The 22,984-nt window shown below is 36.8% G+C and overlaps 1 protein-coding gene across 2 annotated transcripts in view; it reads left to right on the top strand.

Annotated features, from left to right (window-relative positions):
• The window catches only part of IMMP2L (inner mitochondrial membrane peptidase subunit 2), a 781,125-nt gene that overhangs the window by 628,137 nt on the left and 130,004 nt on the right, over positions 1-22,984 (top strand). Inside the window, exon 5 of one of the 2 annotated variants that reach the window (XM_067564212.1) lies at positions 20,228-20,330. The exons of the other annotated variant lie outside the window; for it this stretch is intronic. Coding sequence (XP_067420313.1) covers positions 20,228-20,330 — 103 coding nt within the window. The remainder of the gene's footprint in view (positions 1-20,227; positions 20,331-22,984) is intronic. 2 annotated transcript variants of the gene reach the window in all.

Here is a 22,984-nt window from a genome sequence, read left to right as displayed (position 1 = left end):
TCTTCACAGTCTGCTTTGGACTTAAATCTCTTGAGGAATTTTGTATCGTCTGCAAATTTTGCCACCTCACTCTTTACCCCTTTTCCAGATCATTTATTAATATGTTGAACAGCACTGGCTCCAGAACAGATCCCTGTTTATCTGCTATTTTTCATTCCCCATTCTGAAACCTGGATGTTTTGTTCTAACCCTGTTTCCTATCTTTTAACCAGTCACTGTTGCATAAGAGGATGTTCCTTCCTATCCCAGGACTGCTTACTTTGCTTAAGAACCTTTTGTGAGGGACTTTGTCAAAGGCTTTCTGAAGGTCCAAGTCCACATGTTTGACTCTCTCAAAAGAATTCTAATAGATGGTGAAGCATGATTTCCCTTTACAAAAGCCATGTTGACTCTTCCGCAACATATTGTCCATTTATGTGTCTGATAATTCTGTACTTCATTGTAATTTCAACCAATTTGCTTAGTACTGAAGTTCATCGTACTGGCCTCTAATTTCCAGGATCACTTCTGGGGCCTATTTAAAAAATTGGTGAAGCATTAGCTAGCCTCCTAGTCATCTGGTACAGAAGCTGACTTAGGTGATAGGTTATATACCACAGTTTGTTCTGCAATTTCATATTTGAATTCTTTCAGAACACTTGGGTGAATACCATCTGGTCCAGGGGAATTAATACTGTTTAATTTATAAATTTGTGCCCAAACCTCCTCTAATGAAATCTCAATCTGGGACAGTTCCTCAATTTGTCACCTAAAAAGAATAGCTCAGTTGTGTGTTTTTCTTCCCCTTACGCCTGCTGCAGTAGAATAGCAGAGCTGTTTGTTCTGGGGTCTGTGCATAGTGGTCAACATTTTAAACATAGTTTTGTAAGGCTAATTTACCCAAATAAACTGAAAGTCTGTGCACTGCTATTATCTCAGCTAGTAGAAGATTCAGCCCTGGTCTACACTTACCTGGAGATTCGGTGGCAGTTGATGGAAGTTATGCAAGCTACGCAAAGTCGATTGCTATGCTTCCCTTCTGCGCGCTGTCTTCACTGCTCTGCACTGATGGGAACTTGAGGGGGTGGTTTACTAACGTTGACTTCCTGATGAATTGAACGGGTCTATACTGACCGCTCAATCGATCCAGAAAGATCAATCTGATGGCAGCAATTTTGCCGTTGTCAGTGTAGACATATCCTCAGTCTGCATTCTGGTGAATTTTGGTACATCCATAGAACTTTAACCACTTACTCATCACTCACCCCTATGAGGTAGGTAAGTACCAGTATCCTTGTTACAGACATGGGGAAATCAAGTCAGACCAACTTAAGGCTACTGAGAAAAGTGGTGTCAGAGCTTTATTAGACCCCCTAAGTTTCACGCATTGAGCCTTTTGTTTAGTCCACTTGATCACACTGCTTCTCATATTATTGAACTGTCTTCTCCCCCTCCTCAAAACATGCAGCCAGATGTCACATTGGCTGCTCAGCAGTGGAGCCATCTCCATTTCTGGGAGCCATCTGTATGGTGTCTAAGGATGGCCAAAGTGCCATCAGCAGAAACCAGATAGAGCTTCCACCATAGGTGTGAATTGACTTGGATTCCTTCTAAAAAATCAAGATCTCTGGCCATTATTTTCACAAATTCCGAGCACTAACACTGAGCACTGTAATGGGAATCATGAATCTGTGATCTTTACTAAAAATCCATGACTAACTTTGAACTCCAAGAATCTGTTTTTGTCTGTTAAACTGAAGGCTCTTTTCACAAAGGAAAGTGCTCAAAACTCCCCTTAAAAATGCAAAGCAGAGATTCTCCTTTTTCTCTCTCCCTAGGCCCCCTTAAATCAAGCTTGTGTGGATATAGACTTTGTGGGCTCCCGAGGGCAGCTCTGGCAAGAGGGCTGAGCAGCAATACAAAGGCAAGGTGGCTGTCTGAGGATGCCCTTTCTTTTCCTCCATATTTGTGGAGTTGGGGGACCAAACCATTTGCATGTAGTAGGGATGAAACGCCATCCTCTGAATGGAAGAGTTAGAAAAAAATTGAGTTTTGAGTCCCCTGAATAGGGGACAATGGGATCCTTTTTTCCTGTCAGTTCAATCTGTTTCTCATATCAAAATTCATTCAGTATAAAAACCAAAACTCACCTGTGCTATTGAAAGTGCCACCAAAATAATTTAGCATGGTCAAGAACTTTAACAATCAATTTTTGAACATGCTACAGGTGAGGGCAGAAAATTGTGAAGACAGTATTGTCAAGAAAAAATCCTAGATTAATATAAACAAAACAGTAGTAAGAGGAATAGCCTAGAGCTTCATATAAGACTTGCAAATTCAGCAAAATTTATCTGGATGGTTGGGTGAATTTAAAATCGATAAAGTTGTGATATTGAATGGAAAGATGCTGGCCAATTCTGCCCTCAAGTAATCGGATTGCATGAATGTAAGTAGCAGAGCAGAATCTGAGCCATTACTATAAAAAGAGGGATAGGAGGATTCTGTAATCAACATTTGGAAAGCATTTCAGCAGGAGGTCATTGGGTCAAAACTGCTCTCATTTACGCTGGAGTATATCTGGATTATTTACTTCAGATCAGTTGACTTCAGTGGAGTTCCTTCAGACTCTATACCAGTGTAGGTAAGTAGAATTTTGCAAAGTGTTTTCTGATTTTAAAAGTAGAGCAAATATAAAAACTGAAGGGATATGGATAATTAAACTCTTGAGTAATATAATTAGCAGTACTGTTGGTTTGGGGGTTTTTGTTTTTGTTTTGGTCCTGTTTATCCTTTTGTTGTACACTTGCAAAATCTCCAGCTGAGTAACGCTATTAGGATTTACTATTTAGTTTACCCCTGAATATCTAGGAAATATTTTTATGCTGGTAAAATTATATGGATAGTGATAATGAATTCACCAGATGGTATCTGTGGTAGCTAAACATTTGCAATATTGTACTCTATCTATGGTGCTAAACTGAAAATAATAAATGAAGCATGTTAATCCCTAATGTGAATAGGTAATGAACTGGTATGATCATTAGTAGTTTACATCAATAAATAGCCAGCAGAATGATTTTCATAATCATAACTGGGAACATGGGTATGGCATTGTCAATGAAGTAATAAAGATTTGCAAGTGAAAGGATAAGCATAGTAGAGAGATGACTTTTATTATGTTCTATTTTTCTTTTGCTGAATCTGCAAGCACATTAGCTATTTAAATTAGCTGATTTTAAAAGGTGAATTGCTGCTATTTTTCTACAGAAAATTACTGTCTTTATAAACAGGTTTTTTTAAACTGAAGAGAATTATAGTTCTTTTGAGTAGGGGAATGTGTACATCAGTAGAATAAAATAATTTCAATATCTCATAACAGTGACAGTTTCATGTATAAATGTGTGTAGAAATACTTGCATTCACATACTCCATTCACATGGAGTTATCTTTGGATAGTCCATGTAGTACATATCGTTCAATATTAACATATTGCACATTATATATAAACAGCACATTTAATATGTTCTTACACCCATTTTAAATGGAAGCATGCATAGTGTTAAACACATATATACCTCCAATTAAAAGGAACGTATACCTCCATTGAAAGGAATATGGGCCTGACTTAGGCATTCCATGGTACCCCATTAGTATTAGTCTTGAGCATCAGTCTAATGTACAGGGAAATAAAGGCTCAAATTCTGCCTTCAGCTGTTCCATTGTAAATCCAAATCAGCAGAACTCCTCCTGTACCATTTGTATGTAGTAACCAATCCTGTTTTTCTCTAACAAAGGTTTGAGGGAGTGTTGAGTGGAGGAGACTCCTGCATTGAGAAGGATATTTGTGTGGGGAAGGATGAAAGACATACAATGAGAAGGAGGTAGATCTAAGAGTTGGGGAGACAGTATAAAAGGCATGGTGTAGGAGAGGCAAGAATGATACTGTTGTAAGGGGCAGGATGGTTCTGGGTGCTTCAACAATAATCAAATTTCTTAATGCTAGTCGTTCAACTCTTGGATCAACAGAGCAGAAGCAGCTCTACTTTTTGGAATATTGAGAGCTTGGACCTAGGGAAAAGTGAGATTCCCTGTGCACTGAATGTGCTGTATATGACAGGCCAATTGACTTGAAAGTGGTTTCAGCTGGAGTGCAATGGAATGAATCAGAAAGAAATGTTGCAAAACAGTGTGAGAAGGGAGGATGGTCATAGAAAGTAACTGAAAGATGAATAAAGAAGATCTGACCTGGAGAGAAGTCAATTCTTTAAAATACAGCTCTTCTTGGCTCTATTGGTGCCTGATCCTGCAACTCATCTGATTCCAGTAATTATCAAATAACCTTTAGTGGCTTAAGCTTCTATAGCTCAGTCTTCAGCAAAACTGTAGAGTGCTTGGCTACAGTTCCACAACCAATTAAGGAAATGTACGATGGTCTCTAGTACGGTATATAGGAAAAAGATTTCAAGGCATATGCAAAATCTGTGTCCCAGCTGTACATTGCATCATTAAAACTTAAAGTAGAATGATGAAAGACTAAGCAAAAAGTTATCTACAAAAGGTATAACCTCATGTAACACTCTTGGAAGATCAAATGTAGCAGGAAGTAAATGGTATTTGGAGGAGACAATGAGAAATGATACCAGAAAATAAAATAGCAGATATACAAAAGACTACAACAGGATGTAAGATCTGTGATAAAAGGACACATACTGTTACACAAACTGGGCATGGAGTGTACAGCAGTTTGATAAAATTAAACTATAAATCAGAGAAAATGGGTGATTAAAAGATACAATCCATATTTGCCAGCTGGGAAAATATGACCATGAAACAAATTCTCAGAATATGATTATACACTAAAAAGTATAATAAACGCATGAAACCCCAGGACATAAAGAAACAGGGCATTTTATTTTATTTATCAGCAGTAGTCTTATCATAGCATAACCCCAGTCATGTACCTGGACCCTGTTGTTCTAGATGTTGTACAAAATACAGAACAAAAAGATTGGTCTTGCCGCCAAAGTGCTTACTATCTGTTGCCTCTTGTTTTACATTTAGAAGGAAATAGACTAGGGGAATACAAGGAAACAATTGTCCGCATGATTCAGAGATTCCAAGACCAGAAGGAGCCACTTGTGATCACTCAAACTGATCTTCTTTATAACAAAGGCCATAGAAACTCACCAGAATAATTCCTAGAGCATATCTTTTAGAAAAACTTGAATTTTTATTTAGCAATTTGTCAGGGAGGAAGAGTTGACCATGATTCTTGGGTAAGTTGTTAATTACTCTCTCTCTCTTAAAAATGTATTCCAGTCTGAATTTTTCTAGCTGCAATTTCCAGTCATTGGAACATGTCATAAATTTCTCTGCTAGATTGAAGACTCCATTATTCAATACCTATATGGGAAACAAATATTTATAGACAGCAATGAAGTCACCCCTTAGCCGTCTCTTTCTTAGACTCATGGGACTCAGTCTATTTAGTTTATCACTGTAAGGCATGTTTTCTAATCATTTCAGTCATTCTCATGTTCTCTAAACCCTCTCCAATATATCAACATCCTTCTTAAATTGCAGACACTATAACTAGACACAGTATTCCAGCAGTGGTTGCCCAGAGCCAAAACAGAGCTAAAATAATCTTTCTATTCCTACTCAAGAGTCCTCTGTTTATGCATCCCAGGATCACATTAGCCCTATTGGCTACAGCATCACACTGGAAACTCAAGTTCAGCTGATTATCCACTGCAACTCTCAAATCTTTTTTCAGTCAGTGCTTTTCAGGATAGAGTCTCCCATAATGTAAGTATGGCCTACCTTCTTTGTTCCTAGCAGTATACATTTACATTTAGCCATATTAAAATGCATATTGTTTGATTGAGCCTAGTGTACTAAGTGATCCAGATCGCTCTGTATAATGACATGTTCTCTTCATTGTTTACTACCCTCTCAATTTTTATGTTCTCTCCAAACTTTATCAATGGTGATTTTATTTTGTTTCAGGTCAATAATAAAAATGTTAAATAGCTTCAGGTCAAGAACCCTAAGGGATCGCACTAGAAACATATCCATTTGATGATGATTCCCTGTTTACAGTTTCATTTAGAGACTTATCAGTTATCCAGCTTTTAATCTATTTAATGTGTGCAATGTTAAGCTTATATCTTTCTAGTTTTTAATCAAGATGTCATGTGATACCTACTCAAATACCTTACAGAAGTCTATTGAAGTCTACAGAAGACTTATTGAAAACCAACTTTAAGGGTCCAGTTAGCTCCTCAGCCAGCTCTTTTAAACTCTTGGACATAAGTTATCTGGACCTACTGATTTAAAAATGTTTGACTTTAATAGCTGCTGTTTAACATTCTCCTGAGATACTAGTGGAATGATGAGTTATTATATGATATGACTGCATAATCTCTTCCCTCCCCCTCAATACAGAATAGAAATATTTATTGAACACTTCTGCCTTTTCTTCATTATTACTGGAAATTCTACCATTTCCATCTAGTAATGGACTAATACCATTGTCAGGATTCTTTTTGTTTCTAATATACTTTAGAAATTCCTTATTGTCCTTAAGTCTGCTGACCATAGATTTATCTTTGTGTCCCTATATTTCTTTTACCAATCTTCTACAATTCCTAGCCTTTGATTCATATTCATTGCTATCAACTTCCCCCTTCTTGCATTTGTTACATATTATTTTTATAGCTTTCTTCACTTCCTCTGTAAACCTACTTGTTCTTTAACAATATTGCCACTGTAAATCAGGTGGGGTTTTTTTTAACCAATATTGCCAATATTTTAAAAAAATGTGAATGATGATTGTACTTTATCTGTTCGGACATCAATCCATAAGGATGGCTTCTGTGGCACAAAAAGCAATGCAATATTGGTGCCCCAAATATTAACCAAATATAAGCATGGCTTTTGCGGCACTGAAGCATGCTTATGGATGCAATATTGCCTTTTTCATTGATTGTGGCTTCAGTGCTGGCATTAAAACAATTTGTTAGCTCATTTTCATATGGCAATCTAACAAAATACAAAGTATATTTCTTCCAATTTCAAAAGAAATGGTTTGGTGTAATTTTAGGTATGCTTTTACATGAAAAGTGAAATTGTTAACGTTCAACAAATATTTAAATGTAGGAGTCTTTCTATTGACTTTAATTGGAATTGCATCCTGTCTAGAAGCACCAGAATATTGTCTTATTTCTAATAGACTACTCAGAATTTGATGGTTCTGGACACAAAACTCACAAGACCAGAAGACTAAATAGTCAAGAAAATCTGAAATTGTGTAGAGAGAGACAATCAAAATAGTGACCTAATTTTATCATGTTGGACCAATATTATATTGGCATAAGATGAAGAAATTCTAGTATGTCAATGGATTTGAAACTGGTTAGGTCAGAAATACATTGGGCCAATTGATTCTCGGAAAGTTTAAATAATCCACATTAGTCAGCTGTTATATCATGTTATGATCACTGAAACTTTTAGAAACATAAAGGCAGCTGTAGAGTTTCATTGTAAGCATGGGAGAAAGGTGAATTAAGTGACCTCAACCAAATTTTATCTTTAAGTGGATAGTTGTTTCTGCAGGAGATCCCTCTTTCTGCATATTGGCAGACTATGAATTATTCTACTCTTAACATTAGGAATATCTTGTTTTAGTCATCTGATGGGATCTGCACAGAAAGACAGCAAAGGCTTATTTCCCCCCCACCTCAGTTTGACATTTTGGTTAAATATTAAAAGATTTCTGTCTGGATTTTGCTCAGTAATGTTTTAATATAGTGTCTAGTTTTCCTAGCATCATGCAAGTTTCCCCCATTACTCTTTTGATGACACCTCATACCTAATCCACAACATCCCATTTATTTCAGTCCTGACTCTTTCCAAACCAGGCACTACTAATTGAGTTTAAATGAGTTCCATTCTGGAATCAGCCTTGAATAGGAATTTGGGTAAATTTCAGTGTAAAATGTTGATATTAAGTTTAGGCTGAATAAGAGTCATGAGACAGTGCTTCCTTTCCTGTGGTATGGCTGGCTCAGATGCTTCTCAATTCAGATGGTGGATAGCATAATTTGTTGGAGAAATTGAGGAAATGAGGAAGCCCAGCTCAATTCTGGTCCCTCCCCATAGCAGTGATCACTTCTTCTGTCATTCTCCTAATGACCATTTAATTGTAGACCACATTCTCCCCTTGCTTCTTCTGAATTTTTTTTTCTTTCCCATCTCCCTCTGTGTTATAACATATAGGAATGAATACAGAAGTACTGAACAGCTGTGGCTCTGAGCTGTGCACAATCTTTTTAGGAAGGATATCTGATATTCTTCACTTTTTACATCATTTTCCCAAATAGTCTCATGTAGACTTAATGCATTAGATCAATAGCATATGCAAAGGAATTTTTGTAGAAAGGTCTTTAACATTCTTGGAGTGCATTAGTCCACTTTGATATATTAGAAGAAGGAAAAATTAATAATTCTTTGGAGAATGGGAACAATAGAATTTAAATATGATTGAGAGTTGGCTGCAAATCCTGTATGCCCACCTACTTTAGAGGCTATGCTTTCATTTTAATGTTATGACAACAATACAGTATAACTGGAATTAGAATATATATCTATGTTCTTTTTTGTTAGACTTGGACTTTTAACGGTAGAGGATTGGGTTTTATTAGTAAAATTGACATAATAAAGTATAATACATGTTACAATCCATTGCTCTGTTTGACTTCTAATTCAGCTTTAGGTTAAATATTGTTTCCAGCTAACTGGTCTTTAGGAAAATAATAAATATATCCTTTTTGTTCTGGAATAACTCTGGTGGTTAGGTGACATAGATAACTATATATTAGGAAGCAAATGAGATCACTTAACTCGTTTTCACTGTAGTATCTTCAAGATGTTAGGATAAATTTCTGAAGGTGAAGCTTTAATCATTACCATACATAGTTACAACAGTCAGAAACTAATGTGACATGGTTTAAGAAATCTGTTTTCATTTTGTGTTTATATATGGTTATATTCTTCAATTCTTCTCTAACTATGAACATCATTCCTATGTTATGCTTTTGTCTAAACTGTTAAAACATATGTTAGGTTAAATCCTGGCCCCATAAAGTCAATGAATGTTTTGTCCTTGATTTCTTTGCAGCTAGGATTTCACCCACTGAATCTAAGATAAGATTGTGCTTAGTTTACAGTTTGGCATTGTAAGCCGGTGGTGAAATTATGTGCCAAACAACTGCGCTTTCTTTACTCATTCCTTTGCTATTGTTTATTATTTATAGAGCTGACCAGAAATGGCAATTCCAAACTCACAGAAACTTTTGAGGTTGTTTTTGTTTCACACTGGAATGAAATAAAACCTTTCTAATGCTGGAATGTCTGTCTGTTTTTGCACCAAAATCTTAGTTTTTCGATTTGGGAAGGGAGGCTGTGTGCATGTGGGATTGGCCCAGGATGTGGGAGACCCAGGTTCAAATCCCTGCTCTGCCTGATTCAGAGAACATATTTCATCCCAGGTCACTTTGAGTCAGGTAGAGCAGGGATCTGAATGTGGGTCTTCTACATCCCAGGCTAGTGCTCTACCATCAAGCTGAGGAGCATGATTTAATATAACACCTGACTCCTTCAGTGTTTCCTATGAACTAATTTCTTTTTTGGTTGATGGTGACTAAAACCCTGAAGGAGGTTGCAGAGATCTTTTTAGGTAAGTTTAGAGAAGGGGCTTTCATAGTCTTCGGAATTGAAACCCCAGTGTCCTGGTTGCATTCTGTCAGTGGAATAGGTGTGTATTATTGACTCAGGAATATTTTATGTAATGCTGTGAGGGCACTGGCAACAACATTCAACACCCCAAAGCCAGATGTTTGGTCTTTCAAGCCAATCCTTAAAGACTGCATGTTGTCTCTTGTGCTTAATTCTCGGGTGCTTAATTAAGTTAGTATAAATGTAAAGTTATTTAAAATTTCTCTTTACTATCCAACTTTATCCTTAGTAAAATGTATTATAATAAATATCTCCAGAGTGCCATATATGATTTTTCAAACATTTCACTCCCTCTTTTTTTTAACCCAACTCTAGCTGCTAAAACTCACTATAGAGAAAGGGAAATATCTATAATATTTTATATAATTATTAGGTGCACTTCAATTTACCTGTATGGATACATAGTTAAATCAGAGGAGGCTGTAAGGGATAAATCAACAGCAAAGAAAATGGGACTGTCATAAACAATGTCAAGTGTTCTTAGGGAACCAATGAGGGAAGATATTGATTGGAGAATACAATGAGGGCTGGTTTCATTTACTCCAGCAGCCTGTGGCCCCAACAAGCTATTACAGTGACCAGAGATTGCTGGGGTACAGACACTCTGCTCAAGGTTGCTTTTTCTGTAGCTATGCAGCTAAGGTAGGGAAGAAGGTATATGACTGACCATAGTAGCTCTACATCACCCGAGTAGTTCCCTTACCTCGCCACAGGAGGATTCCCTCTCCCCATGTTAACTGGTTTTAGGGCAGATTCATATGCACATCTCCATCTTCTGAAGGTAGCTGACTGGGTAAGAGGAGGTCAATTGGCTACAAAAGATAGAGGACCAATAGGAAGAGTGTGGCAGGTTACTGTGCAATCCCTGTGCCCTCCTAGAGGACATCAGAGGTGACCAGTTATTTGTGAGGGAAAAAGATTCCTGGGATACAGTGGTTAGAGTTGGACTGACGGGGAAGGTGTCTTGAGGTGAAGGGGAAAACCTCTTTGACTCTGAAAATGATTTGGAAGTCCTGGTGGATAATCAGCTGAACAGGAACTCCCAGTGTGGGGCTGTGGCCAAAAAAGCTAATGAGGCCCTGAGATGTATGAGCAGGGGATTCTCAATTAGGAGCAGAGAGATTATTTTGCCACTGTGTTGGGGCACTGGTGTGACCATGGCTGGAATACTGTGTCCAGTTCTGCTTCCAATAATTCAAGAAGGATGCTGAGAAACTGGAGAGATTTCAGAGAAGAGCCACAAGAATGATTAAAGGATTAGAAAACATGCCTTATAGTGATAGTCTATTTATCTAAACAAAGTGACGTTAGGGAGTGACTTGATCACAGTCTATAAGTACCTGCATAAAGAACAACTATTTAATAATGGGCTCTTCAGTCTAGCAAAGAAAGGTGCATGATCCAACAGCTAGAAGCTGAAGCTAGATAAATTGAGAATGGAAATAAGGCACACATTTTTAACAAGGAGTACTTAACCATTGGAACTGTTTACCAAGGGTTTGTGGTGGATTTTCTATCACTTACCATTTTAAAATCAAGATTGGATTTTTTTTTCCCTAAAAGATATATTCTTGGTATTGTTTGAGGGAAGTTGGATGGCCTGTGTTACACAAGAGGTCATATAAGATGATCCCAGTGGTCCCTTCTGGTCTTGAAATCTGAGGGGATAATAGCATAATGTTCAGGTTTGAGGATCTGAGCATATCTTGAATCTGAGTGTTACACTATTTACTCATTCTTTACCATTTGTTTGTGCAAACAGATGCACATGCCAAATTTGCACATTCAGTACAGTTTCAGAGGTGTTGTTTGGAAAAATTTGCCCCACATTACAGATTGCCTTTGTTATATTAGGGGTTTGTGTTTGTTCATTATATACAGAGAGACTATTCCATGTAGTGTCTGTCCCCTGGTGACACCAAAGATACAGAGACCGCTAAGGCTTTCTGATTTCTCAAGGTCAAATCAAGCTGAAGGTAATCATTCCTCATCTAATTTATCTCAGCCAAGTCACTCTCTCTCTGGCACTCACAGCTAGCCCTAAAAGAGCAGATTCCTTTTGCTTTGTGAGCAGGTGGTTAGAATATGATACAGAGCTCATTTTTGACTGTCAAGATTGAAATTACTTCTCAGCCAAGGGATAGGTGTAAGAGCATCTGTTAACTATTAAGTCATCTGAGAAAGGGAAAAACATTAAGCTGGATTAGAAACATATCCTTGATTTGCAGTGATTCCATAACTATTTCTTAAACAAATTAATTTAAAAAATATTCTGCAGTGCTAAAAATGAAAAGGGTTTATGTAGATCCAATGATCCTAAATAGCATTAGTGTCCTCAACATAACAAGTTAAATTTAATTTTTTAATATTTGTTATGCGTCTTAGAAAAGATTAGGCTAAAATCTTGAAAACTGTGTATAGTGAGAGGTTTAATAATGTATAGACAGTGGTAGCATATGTTTCCACTATAGATCTGCCAAAGATCTGAGTCTCTGCCTTATGTCATCTAATCCTACACTGAAAATTTACATAATCCATAGCTACGTCTTTCAGGGGTGTGAAAAATCCACATCCCTGTGACGTAGCTATACCAACCTAACCCCTGGCATAGACAGCACTAAGTCCCCAGAAAAAATTCTTACATTCACCTAGCTACCACATCTTTGGGGAGGTGGATTAACCACAGCAGTGGGAGAACCCCTTCTGTAGCAGTAGTGAGTGTCCATGCTGAACCACTACAGCGACATAGTTGCAGCCCTGCTGCTATAGCATTTGAAGTGTAGACATAGCCTTGTATGGCTTCCATCACATCTCTGAGCACCCTCACCTTAGTGTCTGAGCACACTGGTGTCCGAATTACATGTTATTCCCATGGTGAATCTGTAAAATGCTCAAGGGACTGAGATGTTGGAAGAATAAATTCTTTATTTATTCTTGTTTCAAGATGTAAGGTTTCAGAAATTAAAAATGTTGTTCGTAGAGTGATGTTCTTGCATCTGAAATTATCAGTCTAATTGTAACACCCATGAATGAGTTGGTTACTAAGTTAATAAATACTGAATTAATAATTATTTAAGCTAGTTGTATTCCTAAGAATTCAATGGGACATCCTATAAATTTTCAGTTAAATGCTTTATATCTGAGAGGTCACAAAGCAATCAAGATTTGAGGGAAATGTGGACAATTGTAGCAATACTAATTCTTAACAAAGGAAGAGAACCAGCCACTTGTGTTATTTTCCTGAAGAAATCAGAATGAAAGCTCATTCAATGTACTTTTTTTGTAATATAAGTAAAGGACAATGAATGGGCAAAAATAATTACCAATAAATATAATAGTGCCCCATGGGTTTTGTATCTTAATGACTTGAAGTTTTTAGGGTGTGCTTTTTTTTTTTCTTTTTTTAAAGAAAGAGAGCTATTGCTATTTTTTAGTGTCATTTCGTATCATAATTACCCACAATCTTTATCTGTATGTCATTGAATCTGGAAACTGGATTGCACTTTCTCGCAGAAGTTTGCTAAAAAAAGTGCTTGACTCGACACCTTCTTTTTCTGTTTGGAAATGCCGTTGTAAGTTAGTGAGTCTGCCTAGCATGTTTGTATTGAAAAGAGAAATGGGGAATTGTTTTCAGTGTGTCCAAAATGCTTAGTAGTGAAATGATGTAATTGGAGAGAGAGCCTGCTCAACAATTTAGTACAAGTGATTTCCTCACTGTTACTTAATACCAAAGGGGTGTTTAATTTCCATGAAGTTCATATGAGAAAGCAGCAGAGTCAACAACAAATTGACTAATTTTAATTGTGAGAAATGTGCTAGACTTCAGTAAGTGGTGGTGGTGGTGATGTCTACAACTTTTTTTTGCCCTTCTTAGGAAAAACTGAAAGCGTTCTTCACAATAGTAATTAAAAACTAACAACAGTCATTAAGTAAATGTGGGTTTCTGAACTCTGTAGCCCAGCTTGCTTGCAGGAATGATTTATTGATTTGTTGCAGAGTAATTCAACAAGGAAATTATCTTGAAAATTAAAAACAACATTAAGTAATGGATGGTTCAGTTTACACTAGCATGAGTTTAGTGCTATAGCTTGCTATTAATGCACATAATGAAAGATACAAATAAAACTTTTTATTCCAAATTTTGGATTTGCTAATGTGAATACAGAGAATCCAGACTACTGCATTATGTTGATGAGAACGTGTTGATCTCTGCAGCTCAGAGACATTGGATTTTCTTGCCCCAGTTCTGCTTTGGGGTCTAAAGGACACATTGTTGTGAGAATGTTTTTAAACAAACTTTTGTTGCACGTATATGTGCAAGAATCTGATGATATATATACTTTATACCTGAAATAGCAGAAGATTTTTCATTTATTCATTATCTGCTGTGAATACAGAGGGATTATCTATGCAATATCTGTCCTACTACTAAAGTGGATAATTAAAAGCAGCTGCTTCTTTTTTCTTTTCCTTAGTCTCTCTCTACGTTTATTAATGTCACCAATTTCAATTTGTGGTTTTTTTTCCAGCAAAAGATCTCATATAGTCTGAAAAGAGGCTCCTTTGCAAAGGGTCCCCTCTTCTTTACCAACAAGTCTCAGATCTGACAAACTCACTACACTACATCCACATCCAAATTTTGTGTACTCTATATGGATAAGTATCCTCTAAGACAGCTACGGAAAGCTTTTATCTTGTCCAGCATTCATACGCATTGTGAGATGTACGTATGGATAAAAGTTAAGGATAATAGTTATATTGAAAGTGTGCTTTATGTACTTAGAGTAAAAATTAGTCATGTCTTGGTGGTGTACTATTGAGGCAGGAAGGAGTTGCACCCCACCCTGTTTAGCAGATGATGCAACGCAAGGCTCAGTTGTTTAGCCTTGTTCAATACCAAGGCTTGCAATGGAAAACGATCAGAGACAACTGCAAACAATCGAAACCACTTGGAGGTAAAAAGAGAACTTTTACAAGACAGAAGTTTGCCTTGTCTATGAATAGAAACAAAACTGTTTCAGGATAACACAAGAGATGGAGAGGTCCTCCAAATCCTTTCGCTATGGCAGCATCTTCAGGAGCAAGGTGATCCATGAAAAATTAGATCCTGGTTTCCATGAAGTCAGCTAGCTTGGCAACAAACTGAAACTTTGGGTGTGGGGGAACCTACCTTATTAGATACGAAAGTGATTATTAAGTGTAGACTCAGGTTCACACTTTATTATTTTATTTGGTATTGTAACCATTTGTTTCCACCATACTCTTTTGTTTCTAGTTAAATCTGTCTTCTTTCTTAAATAAACCAACTTTTGTTTTATTATAAGTGCTCACAACTATTGTGTGTTCTACAGGTGTGGTGGTTTAACATAAAGCTAGTAAACTGAGATACACTGCTTCCTTTGGGGCACAGGATTTCTGTAAGTAGCCGATGTCAGGAGCTGGATATCACAGGAATGATTTAAGACTGGGGTGCACCTACTGTTAACCTGCCAGGGAAAAGACAGGTCTGGCATAGTCCAGAAGAGAGTGGTTGAGTAGCTGAAAGGGTAATAGTGTTAGGGAGCTGACACCCAGCCAGGGACAGGCAAGATTCCCTCATGCTGGAGGCAGGGAGTAACAAGGTGACATTAATTCCTGGGTATCCCAGCACATCATCATCATTATCCTCATTTGATTTTTTGGCTTCTTAGTATGAGAATTTTGCAGTTCATTTCCTTTTAATGACTACAATATTCATAATCCTTTTACATCGTTTTCTGGATAATTTTAGGAGCAGAAAAACATATGCATTGAATGTTTTTAGTAGTAAAAAGAGAGACCAGTTATAACTCCTATACTCTGTAATAACTTCCCTTATGCAAGTCCCATTGAGTTAGGTGGCAGTTCTGTACAGGTGTAAAATCCATCCATACAGATCAAATTGCATTTTGTTTTGAAATATTTATTGGAAAATCTCTTCTCCCCTCCCAGTGGAGGTGTGTAATCATAATAAAGGAGGATATTCTTGGGGTTTTCTAGTGGTTTCTGGCAGACATTTTGATTTAAAAAACCTAGAATGATATAAAATGGCACACATTAAATGGATTAAAAACTGGCTAACTGATAAGTCTCAAAATGTAACTGTAAACAGGAAATCTCATTGAGCAGGTGTATTTTCAATGTGGTTCCGCAGGAGTTGATTCTTAGTTCTACACTATTTCACACTTGTATCAATGATCTGGAAAAAAAATCATAAACCATAGTTTGCAGATGACCCCAAAATTGGGGAGTGGTAAATAATTAAGAGGACAGGTCACTGAATCAGAGTGATCTGGATTGTTTGGTAAATTAGGCAGAAGCAGACAACATGCATTTTAATATAGATATATGTAAATGTATACATATTAGGAATAAAGAATGTAGGTTATACTTAAAGATGGGGGATTCTATCCTGGAAAGCAGTGACTTTGAAAAAGATTTGGGGTTGTGGTGGATAATCAGCTGAACATGAGCTTCCAGTGTGGTGCAGGGGCCAAAAGGCCTAACATGATCATTGGATGCATAAATGGGAATCTCAAGTAGAGAGATTATTTTACCTCTGTATGTGGCACTGCTATGACTACTGCTGAAATACAGTGTCCAGTTCTGGTGCCCACTATTTAGGAAGAGAAGAGCCACAATAATGATTATAAAACATGCCTTATATTGATAGACTCAAAGAGCTCAATCTATTTCGATTAACAAAGAGGTCATAAGGGGTGACTTGATTATAGTCTCTAAGTATCTACAGGAGGAACAAATATTTAATAATGGGCTCTTCAATCTAGCAGAAAAAAACTAAAATATGATCCAACAGCTGGAAGTTGAAGCTAGATGAATTGAGACTGGAAATACAGTGTAAATGTTTAATTGAGAGAGGAACCACAATGGCCCCTTCTGGCCTTGGAATGTATGATTTACAAATGAAGTCTTTGAGTGCCATTTGTCATTCCCCCCTCCCCCCTGAGTATTTGCCTGAAATTTTCCTTCCATTCTGGTGACACCAGGTTGGCCCATTTACATACTTTGGGGAAATATAGGAGGAAGAATAGGAAGGGAAAAGGAAATAAGGAAGAGCACTACTGTAAAAGTGAGCTGCTTTGAAAGATGTCCTTGAGTAGAGGATGTTGCTCTGAATGGAGGTGAGCAAAAGTTGAAGAGTAGAGTTTTGTTGCTTCAAGCTCATGCTCTTTTGTGTTCTTTCTCTAAACATATGAGCAATCAAATGTTATTAGCAAAAATTTTCACGTGGGAGGGAGTATGATCTGGCCCAGAATTTGGGCTAGAATGATGTCAAGAATAGTTGTACCTTTGCCTTGTTCATTACTTCTGCTGCCTCATTCACTGTACATTTACCAGCCTACTTATTGAATGAAGCAGATTGCAACAGGCTATCATATGAGAGTACATAATTAATGACAGTATTGCACTACATTCAGACAAGAGGGCAGAGTTAAGATAATGTTAGGCTTTATCAAGTCCCTAAGATCTCTGGATAAAATTCACGCATGTGCAGACGGCCAACACAAAATCTATAGAATACTTAAGTCTCTCACCTTCAAAATAGAATTTAAGTGGGACTTCAGTGATGGCCTAAGTCTGGCCCTAGCTATATCAGTAACAGTAGTGGAATAGAAAACACATGTTAAATAATTCTGAGCTACATAGTGGACAACTTCTCTGGGCTAACATTTTGAAATTCTTCATTAAAACATATTCTTGTATAGTATTTTATAAATGTATTATTGAAACAGAGCATGGGAGCTGCTCAAGGCATTTAACATATTTCCTAAGAGAATTCTTAATAGCATGAAAACATCTCTGTTGTTGTCTCAAATACATTTTGATAAGTACAACCTTACAGCTTCAAGGAAGTTTAGCTGTGTCACATCTATAAACCAGAAAATCACGGGTAGAATTACAAAATGCCACGATCTTTAACAGTAGTTCACATCTTTCAAAATGTGGGGCTGTATTCCTCAAAAGTTGTATATAGAAATGTCTTGAGTTGGTAAATATATACATTAACTGAATTTTGGAAATTAATCTTTAATCAGGCCAATTAGAGATTACATAAACTTTGAATCCATTTTTTTTATCTTGTCAACATTAGAGGAACTTAAGAAGGAGCTTCCATTGAAAAAATAGTTTTTTCTAGCTTCATTCTTTTAGCTACCCATAAAACTATTTAAAGGAGAACTGTTTTGGTTTTGCAATTTGCAAAATAAATAATTAGTGCTTATTGTTACTACTTACTTGCTTCCAAGCAATCTATAGCCTGCCTAGAGTCATAGAGCCATTTTCCATGTATTTCTTGTCACAATGTAGGTTAGCTGGAAATGTGGATTAAAATTAGATGAAAAATGTAATGTGGCTTGATGAATCAATAGTTATTGAAATGCGAATTGAAGTTAACTGCCCAATTCACTTTTTTGGTGAAGTGACAGAATCTGATCATGAAAGAGCCTTTATTTTTATTTTATATATTATATACTTTTTCCAGAAAAAGGTAGTATTTCAGAACACCACAACCATTAATTGATTTATCCTCAGAACATCTCTGCAAAGTAGAGATGTCTGATTGTCCCCATTTTATCTATGGGGAAACTGAGGTCACAAAAGCGATTAAGTTACTTGCCCAAGGTCACACAGGAAAGTCTGCGCTAAAACCAAGAATAATCTTCAGATCTCCTTAGCCTTAACCAGACCCAATGCTTTGACTAGAAAAACAACCTTTCTCACCACAAGAAAATTACTGACCAAAGACCAGAAGTAAGCATGAATAGAGTCTGTGCAATCATGTTCTATTGCACCTCTAGTAGAGTTAACATTATATTGAAATATATAGCATGCATGTCTGATAGGATACAAAAATTTAGGTTTGTTTTATACCATACATAAACCTGAAAATGACATTCTAGGTCATTTTGTGCCCAACTTTTGCACACAGGGCAACTTGCTAGAAGCCTGAGGAGTGCAAATGATTTCATAGAATCAGAGATGTAGGGCTGAAAGAGACTTTGAGAGGTCATCTAGTCCAGTCTCCTGTGCTGAGGCAGTTTAAAGCTACCTAGACCATCCCTGACAGGTGTTTGTGCAACCTGTGCTTAAAAACCTCCAGTGGATTCCACAACCTCCCATTAAAGCCTATTCCTGTGGTGAACTGCCCTTATACAGTGGAACTGGGTTTATCTGATCTAATGGGGACCGGGGCCAGATCAGATAATTAAAAATTCTGTTAGTCAGGAGAATAGAGGAAGAGCTATCTGTCTGTTAGTCCCAGGCTTCTAGCAAGTTGCTCTGCGTGCAAAAGTTGGGCACGTTTCCATTTTTTGTAGGATTCCTTTTTGATTTTGTGGTCATTAAAGAGCTCCTAATGCAGCCTTATTCACCTCTTAATATTCTTCCGTCTTTCTTTCACATCAGGATAGTTTTCATGTATCTTTACATAAATTTTATGTAACACTTGTATTCAATACATAATGCATTTAGAAAAAATGAAACATGTTTTAACTATTGAAATATATTTATTAACTGAAAGGTTGTCTCTGTTTTTTGTCTTTCCTCACCCTCTATTTTTGTGTTCCCTTTTCTTTCCTTCCATATGTCATATCACTTTATCTGTTTTCCTTATTTCTCTTCTCTCGCTATTTCAATTTTTCCAAGATTCCCATTTCTGTGATATTTAGGAGTCAAATATAAAGTTTAGAGCTTCCCTAGCCGTGGTCAATCCATGTAAGCACTTAAATGTGGAACAAACTTAACACGCCTGACTAAAGTTACTTCCCCATGTGGGTATTTGTAGAATAATATAAGCTAAATAGGAATGAGTTGGACAGTCTTTAGCTTGTATTATTGACTATATAGCTTGTAAAATTCAGATGATTGTATGTTGTACTTAAATATGAAGATATTTTAATGTGAATTTCCTATGTGCCGTGCAAAGTTTTGCACCATCTTATTTAGCAAAAATAGTCCGATAACTCTGTGTTGGCCTCAGATTTGGAGTTTAAATTCCTGCAGTCATATGACCTTGGAGTTTAAACTCCAAATCTGAGTGAAAGTGTGATGCTACAAAGAGTTCATACTAATGACTATGGAAAAAAGTCCATTTCATGCTTAGTAATACTTTACTATATGTGTCTTTTATTCCTTGCGGTGTTAGAATATTTGCAAAATAACCCCCATGTTTAATAAACAAGGATCTGTTTATTACTAGAAACACAAACACGTGCTTAATTCTTCTCATTTAAGTAGTAATACTGAAGTCAATGGTACTACTCATGAGGTGTAAAATTATGCATGCATTTAGCTGTTTGCAGGGTCAGGTAATAAATAACTGGACTTTCTTAACAAAAATATTTTATATTTATTTTAATTTTTGATTCAAATATATATATTTTACACTGCTTATTGTTGCATCTGTCTTTAGAACCATAGGGTACAAAAACAAGTATGTGAAAGTTCCACATGGCCATATATGGGTGGAAGGAGATCACCATGGGCACAGCTTTGACAGTAACGCATTTGGCCCGGTAAGTTACATTCACTTATCATTTTATGTTTGCAGTTGGAAAGCAAATTGTATGTAATGCATTACTCAAATAATAAAACAAGTATTTATTTAGTGTATTAACATGTTCATAATTTAAGAGAGAATCCATGCACCTTGAAATTTTTCTTCTAATCGAGATGGAGGGACAGATCTTGCTCCATTCTTTTTGCACTGCTTAAAAGGCAAGGAGCAAAGGAAAGAATTTTGTGGTAGTGGGGAGAGTTTGGTGGGAAGGGGGCATCTGATAGATGTCCCATATCTGTTGTCAGCTGATGCAACTTAGAGTGCCTCTCCCCCAGCTGTTCTATCCTACTTTGGAGCCACGGCAAGCGTTAACTGATAAATCAATATATTGAAGAAAGAATGAAGTAATGGACACTTTGTCTGTCTAATCAGTTCTCAACATGAGAGGAAAAAAGAAACACACTCACTCTGTAGGGTGGATCTATTTGCATACAAGCATTTACAAGGTAAAAACTAAAAAGCTAAAAACTCTTATTTAGACTGGTAAAAGTATGCACCTTTCTCTATGGAAAGACAGGATAACCTTTTCAGGATTTCAGTTTTTTAGCTTTTTTTAAAATTGCTGACTTTGTCTAACATGAAGAAATTTAGTCTCATAGTCTCTGCATTCTGCCCTGGAGATATTAATCATTTTTCTCATGTTATAAATGCAGTTTTGATTACATATTTACTTAGAGATGATTCTGTTCTAAAATGATAAAAATTACTGGCTGTCATGGGAAATTCAGGCCAGATTCTGCTACCCTTACTCAAGTTCTGTTAGCAATTTACTTCAGAAGTTGTCCCATTGAATTTAGACTAATCATGGAGTAGGTGCTGCTCAATTTGAGAGAGGATGGCAGAATTTGGCCCCAGATAATCTATCTTAAATAATGTGAGATGAAGAGGAAAATATCAGAGTATCTAAGGGTATGTCTATATTGATTCTGCTGCACTGGGCTCCATGGATTGATGCAGCGGGATCGATTGACCGGCCAGTGGAGACCTGCTCAATTGATCCCAGAACTGCTCTCTGTTTGATGCAGTAATTCCACTCCCCAGAAAAGAGTAATGCTGCGTTGACCGGAAGACATTTCCCATTGGCGCAGTGAAGATGCCACGGTAAGGGAGTGTAAGTAAGTCTACAGGAGATACGCATTCTACAGTACATAGCTTGCTTATCTCCCATCAACTCAGTGCGACAGTATTGACCAGGCCTAAGATTCAAAGACCCCCATCTGGCTGGGCCAGTGTGATGCTATCCTAATTTTTCACCTCCGTTGTAGTGTGTCTCACTATTTGCTTCAAGGGCCACATCACTATGATTTCTTTTATTCTCCTTTCTGCCATGTCAGTTTTTTGACAGCTAATTTTAGAGCTCCTCTTTTTTTTCTCTGTGCCACTAGATTTTTCTTCATGTGACCCTATGCATCTCTCTCTCCCTTTCTGTATTGTTACCAGGTGTCTTTTTATCCACAGTCTCTCTCTGGGAAGGACACTCACAGTCCCACACTCATCATTTTCCTGTGACTTCTAGTATTTTGTCATGGTAGCCTCATCAGTGTTTAAAACTACTCTGAAACTCAGGCCTTGTATTCACTATGAGAGAGGTATGTTCTTAACTTGTATTAGCTAACCTATATTAAGTAACATGAGGTAGAATCCTAGTGAAAGACAAGGCAGTTAGTAGTTTTCACATGAGTCAGTAGCTCAAGGTACACCCTAGGCTCCTCCATAGCATTCAGCCACACCTGCTAACACGTGAAAACTACAAGCTGCCTTTTCTTCTCTGGGATTGTACCTCATGTTTGTTATCATGAGTTAAGATTTCACCTTTTTTCTGAGTGAAGAGGCACTAAGTAGTTCACAGAGAACTTCTGTGACAACTTTTGAAAATGAAGTTTTCTAGCATTCTACAGAGGATGACCTTGGGATATGTGTATAGAACCATTTAAAAGGTTTGTATTGTTTGAGTTGTATTGTTTGAGTAAATTTTGAGTAAGTATCAAATATAAATAGATATTTTTCTTCAAATTTAAATTTATAGCAGCAATTGGAAATATAAAGGAAAAGGTGACAAGCATACTCTTGTGGGAGGAAATTAATTATGAGAATAGACTAGATATATAGAAGATGAAAAGCAGACTTAAAGACGTACTTTCAGCTCTTATTGACTAATGTGTCGCCTACACATGTTTTGGTTTGTGGAGACAGATTTGCATATGTTATGAACAGATTGGCATATCACAATGTCCATTCCTCTGCCTGACCAATTCTTGTGAGCAAGTAGGATTCTGAATATATTAAAATTGTACTCTCCAAGCTGTTCAGAAGCATATTCTTCTTCATTTTAGTATCTTCTCTCTTATAAGAATAGAATAGTCAGTCATAATGAAAAGACAGCACAATGGCAAGAAAGGAACTCACTGTCCTGGTTTTGTTGTAATAGAAGTCACCCAATAGAATAGTTTGAATGTTATCTGTGTCACAATTGTAATTTGGAGGAACCAATGCATTTTGCTGGGTCAAAAAGGCCCAGTACAAAAAATTATCTTTAAGGTAGATTACATTTTAGGGCTATCGACCTTGATGCTATTCCTTTAATTACAATTAAAGAAAAACGTACATGCT

This window comes from Emydura macquarii, unplaced genomic scaffold (genome assembly GCF_026122565.2).
Source record: "Emydura macquarii macquarii isolate MOO-44397 ecotype Brisbane River unplaced genomic scaffold, CSIRO-AGI_Emac_v2 contig_2636, whole genome shotgun sequence".
NCBI lineage: Eukaryota > Metazoa > Chordata > Testudines > Chelidae > Emydura > Emydura macquarii.
Note: the sequence above shows the minus strand (reverse complement) of the source record. Positions and strands in the feature narration are given on the sequence as shown.